This window comes from Sceloporus undulatus, chromosome 2 (assembly GCF_019175285.1).
Source record: "Sceloporus undulatus isolate JIND9_A2432 ecotype Alabama chromosome 2, SceUnd_v1.1, whole genome shotgun sequence".
Classification (NCBI taxonomy): Eukaryota; Metazoa; Chordata; class Lepidosauria; order Squamata; family Phrynosomatidae; genus Sceloporus; species Sceloporus undulatus.
Window position 1 is genome coordinate 46,674,663 of NC_056523.1, and position 12,467 is coordinate 46,687,129.

General features: G+C 38.5%; 1 protein-coding gene across 3 annotated transcripts in view; it reads right to left on the minus strand.

Moving 5' to 3' along the window:
- SSUH2 (ssu-2 homolog) overlaps window positions 1-12,449 on the minus strand; it is a 40,128-nt gene extending 27,679 nt beyond the window's left edge. The window contains exons 1-4 of one of the 3 annotated variants that reach the window (XM_042452784.1): window positions 12,380-12,449; window positions 9,111-9,192; window positions 7,389-7,518; window positions 2,729-2,789 (exon numbers count right to left, since the gene is read on the minus strand). In XM_042452784.1, the coding sequence (XP_042308718.1) occupies window positions 2,729-2,789; window positions 7,389-7,518; window positions 9,111-9,163 (244 nt within the window). In that variant the 5' untranslated portion in view covers window positions 9,164-9,192; window positions 12,380-12,449. Of the gene's footprint in view, window positions 1-2,728; window positions 2,790-7,388; window positions 7,519-9,110; window positions 9,323-10,177; window positions 10,223-12,379 lie in introns of those variants that run through there. The other 2 variants (XM_042452785.1, XM_042452783.1) reach the window with 2 other exon arrangements.
- Between the last annotated feature and the right edge of the window lie 18 nt (window positions 12,450-12,467).

Genomic DNA, 12,467 nt, shown 5'->3' on the forward strand with positions numbered 1-12,467 from the left:
CTAAAGTTAGTGTCCCACCCCCCTGACCTCCTCCCCGAATAGAACCTGGCCATGTAACACTCCCCCCACAGACATATATAAGCGCAGACTCGACCCACCATTATTTTATTATCCTACTCTTTTTAGATTTTATCATTTGTAATTTTAATGCATAGAATTGTTTAATTCTTTTTTAAGGGGGGATTGTATATATTGTATTTTTTTTAAAGGCTGTACGCTGCTTTGATTGTGGTAACAAAAAGCGGGATATAAATTAAAGTTTTGTTTTATTTATTATTTATTTACTCCCATACCACACCAAACAGAATCCTTACTAATGATTTTGTAATAATGTTACACATAAATCATATACCATTGGATGTAATGGTAATAGCTGTGACATAAACAACTAGCACAATTAAAATTATACTTTTATATTACAATATCATTCACTATCAATTTCTGACTGATTTGGGTTAGAAAAGGAGGACAGAAAGGAATGACCTTTGCCGGCAGGTAGTGAGCAAGATAAATTCTGTGTGAGAGAGACAAAGTGATCTAAAGGGGCAATGGGGTGATCAGTTAATGCATCTCCAAAAAAGGTATCACAAGATTTAGCACTATGTGCGCAGACGCATCTACATTTCTGATCCTTGATTGTTGCATTCATTAATCTATTTAAATTACCTTTATGAACCCTAAATTAAATTATGCATCCTGTTAGTTAACATGCTTCTTTTTTCATTGTGGTTAGATGTGTATAGCTGACCACTGAAATCAAGATTCAGACATAATATTCAAGTCGTATAGGAAGATGTCAAGTTGTGCAGAGATTATCGAGTTATTTGGCACACACTGTTCCTTTCCTTGGATCAATAGGTGAATTCATTCTTTTCAGGGCTGTCAGTCTGACATCTCTGACAGCCACTGAAGTATTTCACATGGTGCAAGAAGTTCTTATGCTAGAGGAGGGTTGCTTTTTTTTTTTTTTTGAAAAATAATAATGACTGTCTAGTTACCAAAACACAACACAAAAGTATTCACAAAACTGCAGGATGGCAGGGCAGGGGGAGTGTGAACCTCATACTGTAAAAGAGAATGTTTCAACCATGATGCTGTCTTCAAGAATTCTCAGTTGCGTCATACAATAAGGTCATCCCAACAACTTTGATATTAGTTTATTACAAATCTGGGGAAACTAATGCACTTCAAATTTACAAAATAGATAATCCAACCAACACCTTTCTTATATTTTAGGTTCTTTTGTGTTTATGCTGAGAGTAGCTTAAGGAATGGCCTCTCCCTTGCCAAAGTAGCTGGGGATTTTTCTTTCTTGGCTCAAAATACAAACCCCAGCCTGATAATTCTGTGAACATTTGAAAGAACATATTACTCATAAATGGAACAAAAATGGAATATGATCAGAATGAAAGTCTGAGTCTTGAGAGAGCCACATTGAAGCTCCCATGTAACCATAAAACTCTGGCTGATCTTGGGCCAATCTCTCTCCCTCTCTTCCACTCTTTTTCTCTTTCCCTCAGTCTAACCTACTTCACCATTAATTGGGATAAACTGGGGACAAAAGAGCCATATACCTCACCTAGAGCTCACTGGAAGAAAAGCAGAATATAAATAAATGTCATTTTAGACTGGGGCAGAGGTTTTTGAACTGCACTTCCCAATGGCCCTAGGCAGGGAGCCCAGTGGTGAGAAATGTTGGGTCATCTACAACGTCTGGAGACCTGCCTGTTTCCCAACCTTTAAAAAAAACCCTCTGTATTTCATTTGTTGTGGCACGTAAGCAATTTATTCCTTTTCTTCTAAAATATGCAGTGATACATAGAATTGTAATATGGAGACTCCCACCAATGACAGTACCTTTCTGTGGTGGTGGGATTGCATGCTCCTATATCTTAGGTGTTTTCATGTATTTGTTAAAGGCTTACACTACAGTCAATAACTTTTTTCAATACAGTACTTTGGCAGTTTGAGACAATAAGCCTTCATCAACTTGATGCCCCTCAGATATTTTCAACTACATCTCCCATAATTCCTTGTGATTAACTATGCTTTCTAAGGCTAATGTGAGTTGAAGGAGGCACCAAGTTAAATAAAGTTAGATTGCATGAATTGCATACATTAATGTTCAAAGCAGATGCCAAGCTTGCTGAGTTACCTGTAATTGAATTGTTAAAATTATTCTGACATGCATTGGCCTGTCATTAAAAAGTTCAGCATTCAGGTATGTATTTGGACTGATGCTACATACAATCCACTCTCTGTGTAGCTGTACCTCCACTGTCATAAATAATTGTGGTAAATTGTTGTCTGTAAATAAAAGCTAGAATTCTAAGTGACCAAGTATCACTATGTAAGAAATTTGATGAAAAGTTCCACACATATGTAAATGTGCCAGCCATAGAAAACACCCAACAATCATTGTATTGTAGCTTGCACTGAATATAAAATTAATCATAGTGTAAACTGAACGAAAGTTGTTTCCACACTATGGAATTAATGCAGTTTGACACTGTTATAGCTGCCATGGCTCCATCATATTGAATCCTGGGATTTGTAGCTTGTTGTGGCACCAGAGCTGCCTGACAGAGAAGGCTAAACATCTCACAAAGCTATAAATCCCAGAATTCCATAGCATTAAGCCATGGCAGTTAAAGTGGTGTCAAATTGCATTTATTCTGCAGTGCAGATGCAACTGCAATCGAAGTTTCATACCCACTGACCTACTTACTGGTATAAGGTTCAAAAGTCCATTCGCATAATCTTGTTTCATTAAAGGTCTCAAGTCGATACTGTGGAGAAACAAATCTCATTATCAAATGTTATTTTGAGAGCATATTAGTGCTGAAGATAAGATATATTCTTTCATTTTAAACGTCACTTATCAAGGGGCTGTTTTCAAAAGGTAGCATGTTACAAATATGGGGACCAAACTAATCCCAGATTTTGTGAAAGTGACTGGGTAAGAAGAACCCAATCCTTTTACCATACTCATGCGGATCATTTGCTAGGGTGGAATGGTAGCTTTAGCTGCATGATAGCTTAGTTCAGAGCTTGGACATTTCTCTCAAAAATGCACATAAAGAATATAATGACAGGATGAAGTCATTCATAACTGAGTTGTGGTAGGACGATGCCTTATTACTGCTCAGTAATGAATGAGATCAGTGTGTAATTATATTAATTCTTTTTTTAAATACATTTTCAAACCATTCTTCAGTTGCATAGACTCTCTGTGTCTATTCCAGGGAAGAGACAAATCTGGAAATCAAGTCCACCATTTTGTCACTGAAAGCCATCAAGTTCCGAGCCTGTGGTGAAGCTCGAATTAACCATAACAGAGATAATATACCATATTTATATAGTATAAATAACATATATCTTAAGACTGAGACTGTAGACAGCTGCATTTTTAAGCTTGAGTGAATAGGTAAAAGCCCCTTTAAAGGAATGAGCAACTGTGGTAAGGGTGGGAAAGGTTTTGCAAAATGCACACATGGCAGACCTCAGTGCCCCAAATTTGGCCCCCAAATCAGCTGTTAATCTGATTTGGAAGTCAGTTTGTTTATTAAGGTTTTCCCCAGGGTTTTGCCACCTCATTTGGAGTGGGGTGAAGGATACAATTTGCAAAACTGATGTTTTGGCTTAATTTTTTTTTCACCCAAAGTATTTTGGAAATTTTACATGGGACTGGGGTCTTTGGGGGGTCAAGAGGAGTTTAAGAGACACACAAAGAAACTGAGTATCACAGTCAGCTCGTGGGATGCACTTTCTCCAACCCTGACTTGTTAAGGCATAGTATGTTAAACTGATAGTGTTTTTTTAAACAACAACAACAACAACAAACCCTGAATGTATCCACATAAACTGCAATTTGTTTGAAAATTATTTCCTATAGGGCTGCATCCACACTGCAGAACTAATTAAATCTGACACCAGTTTAACTGCCATGCTCAATGCTATGGAATTCTGGGAATCATAAATTGTTGTGGCACCAGAGCTCTCTGAAGAGAAGGCTAAGGAACCTATCACATGAAGAAATAATCTGTTTTACCTCTTCTGTCTTCAGTTCTGGTTCCAGGATGCTCCCAGATGTTATCCAACCTAAATCACCACCGATCTAGCTGCGATGCCTCCATGTGGATGCATTATGGTCGAAGCCTTGCTCAGCCAGCCATTTTTTGAAGTCAAAAATTCTCTGACTTCGAAAAAGTGCTGGCTGAGCGAGGCTTCAACCTGGGATGCATCTGGGTGGCAGCATCGCAGCTAGATCAGTGGTATTTTAGGTCTGAAAACATCCAGGGGCATCCTGGGTACTGAACTGAAGGCAGAAGAGGTAAAATGGATTATTTCTTCATGCAATAAGCTCCTTAACCTCTCACAAAACTACAGTTTGCAGAACTCCATAGCAATGGGCTATGCCAGTTAAAATTGTTTCAAATTGGTTTATTTAGCAATAGCAAGTACATTTCTATACTGCTTATCTGTGCACTTAAGCACTCCCTAAACTGTTTACAATGGGTAAGCTAATTGCCCCCAACAAGCTGGGTACTCATTTCATCAACGTATGGAAGGATGCTAGACTGAGTCGACCCTGAGCCCCTGACTGGTATTGAATTCATAAACCTTATAATAATAATAATAACTTTATTACGGCCATTTGGCCAGCACAATTACGAAATTCCAGTTTAAAACACAACAGATTAAAAAATATAAACAAATTACAGTCTATAAAAGTAAGATTAAAAAGCAGTGATAGGACAACATAATCAGGCAAACACACAACAATGAGTAGGCTGCCATCATCTCGCAAACAACTCTATCATATTATGTAAAAGAGGACCACATTCATGACATATTGGTTCAAAATTCACAAACATATCCCCTATCCAAGGAAGAGTTGAACTACAAAGTGCCATTTATCAAATGCAATTGGTTACTAATTTACAGATTTTACCGTTAAATCAAGCCCTTTGTACAGATTTTGAGATTATATTGTAACATATTACATCTGTTTAACAAACTGTTTACGATTTGCAATGGCAGCTGCAAAAAATTGTGCAACTGCTTGCGTTATATCTTCCTTCTGATCTGCAAGTAGAAAATTTGTATAAAATTTCTCTTGTCTGCCTGGAAACTGTAGCACAATTGGTGTTATATATAAAGCACGTATTTCTGTATACAAAGAACAGCCAAAGAGTACATGATTAATATTCTCGATTTCCTCCGAGCCACAAGGACAGTATCTGCGTTTGTAGGGTATCTTTTTAAATCTGCCCTCCAGGACTGCTGAGGGTAAGATGTTAAACCTTGCTGACATGAAAGCTCTTCTAAATTTCGGGACACTCAAATTCTCAAAATATTTCGCACATTTGCCAGGTCTACTGGATTCCCTAACAGGATGTAAAGTTAGTTGGCTTATATGAGTCTGGAAATCAATATCCTTGATGCGTTGAGAAATCACAGATTTTGCTTTATCATAACCTAGTACAGTTATTTCAGATAGTGAGAGTCCAAGAGATGAGAGTTTCAAGGTCAGTGTCTCCTTCCAGGGAGACAAAAAGGAGTCTGTTAGAATTAATGGTACTAAACCGATCGGAACAAAAAACATTTTGAGCCATAAATTTAATTTGCGTATCCATACACGCGCCTCAATAGATAGCATCCCTGTTTCTAGACGAAGAATAGAATTTGAAACACAATTTGGGACACCTAAAATTGTCCTTAAAAATTTGGTTTGAACTACCTCAAAGGTTGTAAAGCTACTGAAAGTACAAATCTCAGAACCGTATAATAATTGTGCTAATATCTTAACAACAAAGACTTGGAGAGCTGCTGGAATATATTGGCCTCCCTTATTATAATAGAAAGAACATAAAGCTTTAATACTTCTTTGTGTGTTCATTACAGCATTTTTCTGATGTGATTTGGTAGATCCCTTGTCATGAAATGTGATTCCCAGATATTTATAAGTGGACACCTGTTCTATGGGATGATCATCTAGGGTCCACTTATATCGGAGGCGGCTCCTCGAGAAGACCATTACTTTGGTCTTATTATAATTAATTTTTAGAGCATCATTTGTGCAGTAAGTTGCTAAAACTCTCAGAAGTCTATTCAATCCTACTTTTGTGATGGACATTAAAACAACATCGTCTGCGTAAACAAGAATCGATAAAGGCTTATTTGAGAGGGTCGGGGCATGTGCTGATATTTCTGACAGGGTCGAGATCATGGAATTAATGTAAAAGTTGAAAAGAGTAGGTGCTAGAATGCAACCCTGTCTTACTCCATTAAATGTGGGAATAGGCCTTGTTGCATTGCCCTGGCTATTACAACGTATAACTACTCGAGAATTCTCGTGTAGTTTACGAATTAATATTAACAGTCGTTTATCAATGTTGGTGGTCTCGAGCTTTTTCCATAATATATCTCTTGATATAAGATCGAATGCTGATTTAAAATCGACAAATGCAGTAAACAGTGTGCCCCTAGCCGAAGCAATATACTTTTCAGAAAGATGTTTAAGGACTAGGGCATGGTCAATTGCCGAACGGTTTTTCCTAAAGCCAGCTTGCTCTTCCCTGATGATATCTTCCTCCTCAAGCCATTCTTGGAGCTTATCCAATAGGTGTAGAGCATACATTTTGCTTATGATATTGAGAAGGCTAATAGGCCTGTAGTTTCCAGGATCATTTTTATCTCCCTTTTTGTATATTGGTACAATAATAGCAAGGCCCCAGTCCTCAGGGATGTATGTAGTATGATCTATGGCAGTGAAAAAGGCTGCAAGAACAGGGGTCCACCATTCAATATTAGATTTAAACACTTCTGAGGGTATTCATAAACCTTGTGGTTTGTGAGTGAATGGCCACAGTAAAAGTATTTAACCACTGCACCACCAGGGCTTCTCCTTATTTCCACAGTGTGGATGCAGCCTTGCTGGACTTTTTCATGATTTTGCTGTTATTTGTATTTGATATACTTTTATCCATAACTGTCCCCTTTTAAAGCCTTCTGCTGAGTCTGAGCACAAAGAAAACAATCAAGAATTCAACATGTTCATGGTGCTACTATAGAGTATTTTTATTACTGGGATGTAGTCCTTGGATATGTGAAGCAGATGCCTCTGAACGAAAGTAGACTGAGTAGCCTCTAGTACTAGGTGACCATGACCTGTCACCACACACTGAAGATGTGAGAGGAGACGCTTCATAAGACAGTATGTACCTTTCAAACATGCTTGAGTTCAAGAACTCCTTTTGAGCCTTGAAATATTGCAAAGTGTTACTGAGACCAGTCAAGTGAATAAGTCTTTTCAAAGCCACTGATTTCACATGGCTAACTTGGTCTAATCTGCACCTGTAGGGAAGCCATCTGGGGAGACTCACTCTGTACAATGTCTGCCGCTTCAGCTCCTGAATGACTAACTCTCCCGCTGCTCTGCTGCCATAGCAACATTTGGAATTGACAAAGCTAAGGAGTGCAGTCCTGGCCATGTCTTCTGTCATTTGGGGGATCCTGAGGATTAAAGAGACAACACACAGTCATTTCTAAAACACGCGTTCATAAACATATACCTGTAGTAGATACTGTACATTAATAATGGAATCAGTAAACCTAATATGCATTTTGTATGACAAAAACAAAATATATGGTATTTGTGTTATAGCCAGAAACATTGGAGGTTCGCAGAACAGTCAACAGTCAAACTATTATTTTTCAAAATAACAGTTGTGTCGAAAGACAGTAGCCATCCTGACTCATGGACTCTCATAACTGTACTGCAGTGAAGAACCTTTCCAAGCTCTGGTTCTCATCTCACCTGGGCCTAGCTTAAATTAACTTGCAATTTCAAAGCACACTCATTTCAAAGCACAATTAATTCATATTTCAGTGAATTTCAAAGCACAGTTTCAAAGAAAATGAAAGCTAAGTAAACAAAATGCAAAATTATCTTAACGTTTGTGCAACCTTTTTGGAACTGGACAGCTTTCGTGTCACTTTCTTTTAAAAAAAACTCTAGAGAAATCAGGTTTGGTCTATATTTCAGGGAATAATAGGGACAGGAAAGAACTTGACAGGAACTGAACTTCTCAGTGAAAGTATCCATGTTGTACCACTGAGCTAGTTATAAGACAAAGTGCACCTTCCCTTGGAAATGCACACATTCTGTATACTTAGTGTGTGAATAGTCCAATCAAGGAAGTATTGCAGCAGAAAAATAGCAGTGTCGGTGCTTACCATCTTGAACATAACCCAACCCATCTGATTTTAGAAGCTAACCAAGGTTGGTCTCAGTTAATATTTGGATGAGAGACTACTTTGGTATATCAGAAATCTTCAGGTATAGCTAGAAAAGGAAACTGCCCAAAACCATGGAGAACCCCTTCCAGCCAGAGATGAAAATGTTGGGATAGCTGGACCAAAGGTCTAGCTCACTGTGAGGCAGCTTCCTGTGTCCCTATGGCTGTTTAATTAAACATTTTAAAATATGAAAATTCAAGCACTGTCCTTGCTGTGACATCATTGTTACAAACGTGTGACTGAGGCTGCTTCTGCACTGCAGAAATAATGCTGTTTGACATTGCTTTAACTGGCTTAATATCATGATTTCATGATATTCATGATACTATGGGATTTTGGGTTTTGTAGTTTAGTGTGGCACCAGAGCTCTCTGATAGAGAAGGCTGAATATTTCACAAAACTTTCATGTGGGATTTGCGGATATTTATAACCATAGCAATGTTGATCATGAGTGTAGAATATAATTACAAACAGAGCAATTAAGTATCTATAACTAGATTACAAATTCATAACTGCAATACAGAACACCAGCTATACATCTATAATTTTGTCATAAAATCTTACAGCAAGTCTTTTTATTCCAAAGTGTCAGCCAGTTAGGTTCTCTTGATATCAAGTGAAATAAAATATTTCCAGGTAAGAAGAATGAAGGGGTTTTTGACTTGAGCTAGTCCTATTGAACAGAGACAATAGCTTTTAAGATTTAGTTTGTGGGTACCAGCACCTTCTTTGGAGTCAGTTCATGCCAGTGCTAGGTTATGCTCAAAGCAAATTTCCAGGATTACAAATAAACAGAGATGTCTTACCTGCATTCCAGAAACACTGAGTTGTTTCTCTGTATACTAAACTTTTGCGTCATCTCTGGAGGTGGAACTATTTTTTTCCTGCCTAATTGGAGCATTTAAAGAAGAATTAGTATTGCTTTTCAAGGATTTCCTGATACCAGCAAGCAAGCAGAATAACAAAGGAGACTTGGAAACTAGTGGAAAATGTCTTATAATAGTGATGCTTGTTTCAAAACAAGAAGTGTTGTCATTATACATTCTGTCTTCCGGCATTTGACAGGTAAATGGAAGATTTATGAGCAGGACATGATAGATTTCTGTAACCACAGTTATTAATATCTTGAATTTGAAGGTGAACAGTGTCTGAAAATTATTCCACATTTATTTAGTCATCATCACAACAGCCATTGATCAATCTGTCTGCACAATGCTTTTTAGTATGCTTAGTTCTTTGCTGGACTACAACTCTGAAGATCAGGGCTCATTTCCCTGCTCAGCCATGGGAAACGACTGGTTGACCTTGGGCGAGTCACACACTCTCAGCCCCAGAAAACCTCATGACAGCATTTCCTTAAGGTTGTCATAACTCAAAAAAACCCTGAAGGCACACAGCCACGCAACAACTGTATTTAATAACCTATATTAATAATGCATTTCTGTCTCTCAACTGGACAACACTGTGTCTACCATTTCACTGTTAACATACAATCTGGGAAATACACATTGAGGGAAATAACATCTGAATTCTATATTCCTCTATAAACATTTCAAACTGAGATTTGTAAAAAGACCTATTGATGATAGCATGGTGGCTTGAGGAAAAATATGATGTGTAGATAAATTATATTATGTTATGTTATGTTATATTTCATATTATTTATTCAAGTATTTCACTAATGTATAACTCAGCTTTCTTCCAAAACTCAAAATGGTTTTAAAAAAAAATTTTAAAAAATGTTTTTAAAAAAACACACACAGACAAATTATGTTATTAAAACACAGCTGAATTAAAACCAATTTTAAAAGCATATCCAGTGATGGTGAACCTTTTAGAGACCCAGTGCCCAAACTCAGTGGAATTCCCTCACCAGGTGTCACTGGGTTTTAGGGGTGGCATTTCCAGGGGCGGGAACACAGAAGAAGTCAGAAATCTGGGGGAAAAAACCTGCAGAAATAATCAAATCTGAGAAGACTTTAAATGCTCTGGCTCAGTGCTAGGAAATCCTGGAATTGTAGTTTATTGTGGCACCAGAGCTCTCTGACTAAATATCTCACCAACCTACAAATCCCAGGATCTCATAGTATTCAGCCCTGGCAGTTAAAGCAGTGCCAAACTGGATTATATCTAAAGTGCAGATGCAGCCCTAACACCAAAGGCTGAATATCACTATGTTGTGGGTTTGAGATGTTACTGTACTTTGCTATATGGCGAACAAGAGCCAGTGTGGTATAGCCGCTAAGGAGATCAGGGTTTGATTCCCTGCTTGGGCAAGAAACTCACTGGGTGACTCTGGGCAAGTCATACTCTCTCAGCCTCAGGAGATGTCAGTGGCAACCCCCTATGAACAAATCTTGCTAAGAAAATTGTGTAACAATTTGTTGTGACTACTTCTCTAAAAGTTCAGGGTTCAATTCCCCATGAAGCCATAGAAATCCACCAGGTAACCTTGGGCAGTGGCAACCCCCTATGAACAAATCTTGCTAAGAAAATTGTGGAACAGTTTGTTGTGACTATTTCTCTGGGAGAGCAGAGTTCTATTCCCTATAAAGCCACAGACATCCACCTTGGGCAAATCACATTCTCTCAGCCTCAGAAGGCAATGGCAACCCTCTCTCTGAACAAATCTTGCTAAGAAAATCATCTAACAGTTTGTTGTTACTAGTTCTCCATGAGGCCACATGGGGAAGCATTCCCGGAAATTGCCCCCTGGGGAACACATCCAGAACGGGATGGGGATGCTCAGCAGCGATGAGGTTCACAGTTTGGGAGTACTCTTGGATCCGTCCTTACAATTGACATCCCAAATAGATGTGACGGCCAGGAGTGCTTGGTATCAGCTTTGGTTGATACGCCAACTGTGTCCCTACCTGGACCGAAAGGACCTTGAGGCAGTAGTACTTGCACTGGTAATCTCTCAGTTAGATTTCTTCAATGCGCTCTACTTGGGGCTACCCTTGTACCAAATTTGGAAGCTTCAATTGGTTCAAAATGCAGCAGCCAGATTGGTCACCAGAATATCTAGGTTTGACCATATAACACCAATACTGAGATCTCTTCACTGGCTGCCAATTAGCTTCCGGGTGCAATACAAGGTGTTGGTTATTACCTTTGAAGCTCTACATGGCTTGGGCCCGAGTTACTTGCGGGAGCGATTCTCCCTACATAATCCACCCCGCACTCTCAGAACATCTGGGAAGTTCTTACTAGAATATTATAATACCAGGTTAATGACAACTTCACATAAGGCATTCACTGCCGCAGACCCAAGATTATGGAATGACCTACCGGAAGAGATCTGTCTCATTACTACCTTAGAGGCCTTTAAGAAGGCACTCAAAATGGATCTCTTCCGGCAGGCTTATCCACTGAATTCCATATTAAAAGGTTATGATGACTGCTCTTCCTTGACTCTCATTGTTGCTAAGTGTCTTTTAAGGTTGTAATACCGCCTCAATCTGTGGGAGATGCGGGAGATATAAATAAACTATATTATTATTATTATTATTATTATTATTATTATTATTATTTCACAATTTAAGAGCAATCACCAAGAATCATCTGCTTTATTGTTTCCTGTGACAGTGTTTGTCTGATTAAGGAGTCACTCTCACCTTAATAAAGCACCTACTTTATTAAGTTCCTACAGAGTAGTTATTGGGCCTACTATTCTCTCCTTGCCTGCCTGAATCCTATTGGTGGCCCCAGACAGAGTACACCCATAAATTTCATGAGATCTAACTATGTGTTGATTCACCATTCAACTACTAAGTCAGTTGGCCTATTCTATTTGGGACTAACCAACAGGATTCATCCTTATGAATGGCTCTTTCTACATTCATTGTTCCTGATCTTTCTTCAAATTCCACCTCCTTGATACTGCCTATAGATACTTTCACACTTATGACCCAGTTGTGTGCCTCTGAGGTTGATAGGACTGAGAGAAGGCTCTTGCCTGATGATCTCAAAGCTGAGTAGGCTCATATTACATCATATTATTTCTTTGGCAGCAGTAGATCAATATTCTCTGCTTTCAAAAACTGTGAGGTTCATGATGAAGATGCACTCTTACCATGCTCACGAAAAGTCCACTCATAATGACCAAGTGGTTCAAGCAAATCTGCAGAGGGTAAGAAAGGACTTTCAGGCTCTGATTCTAG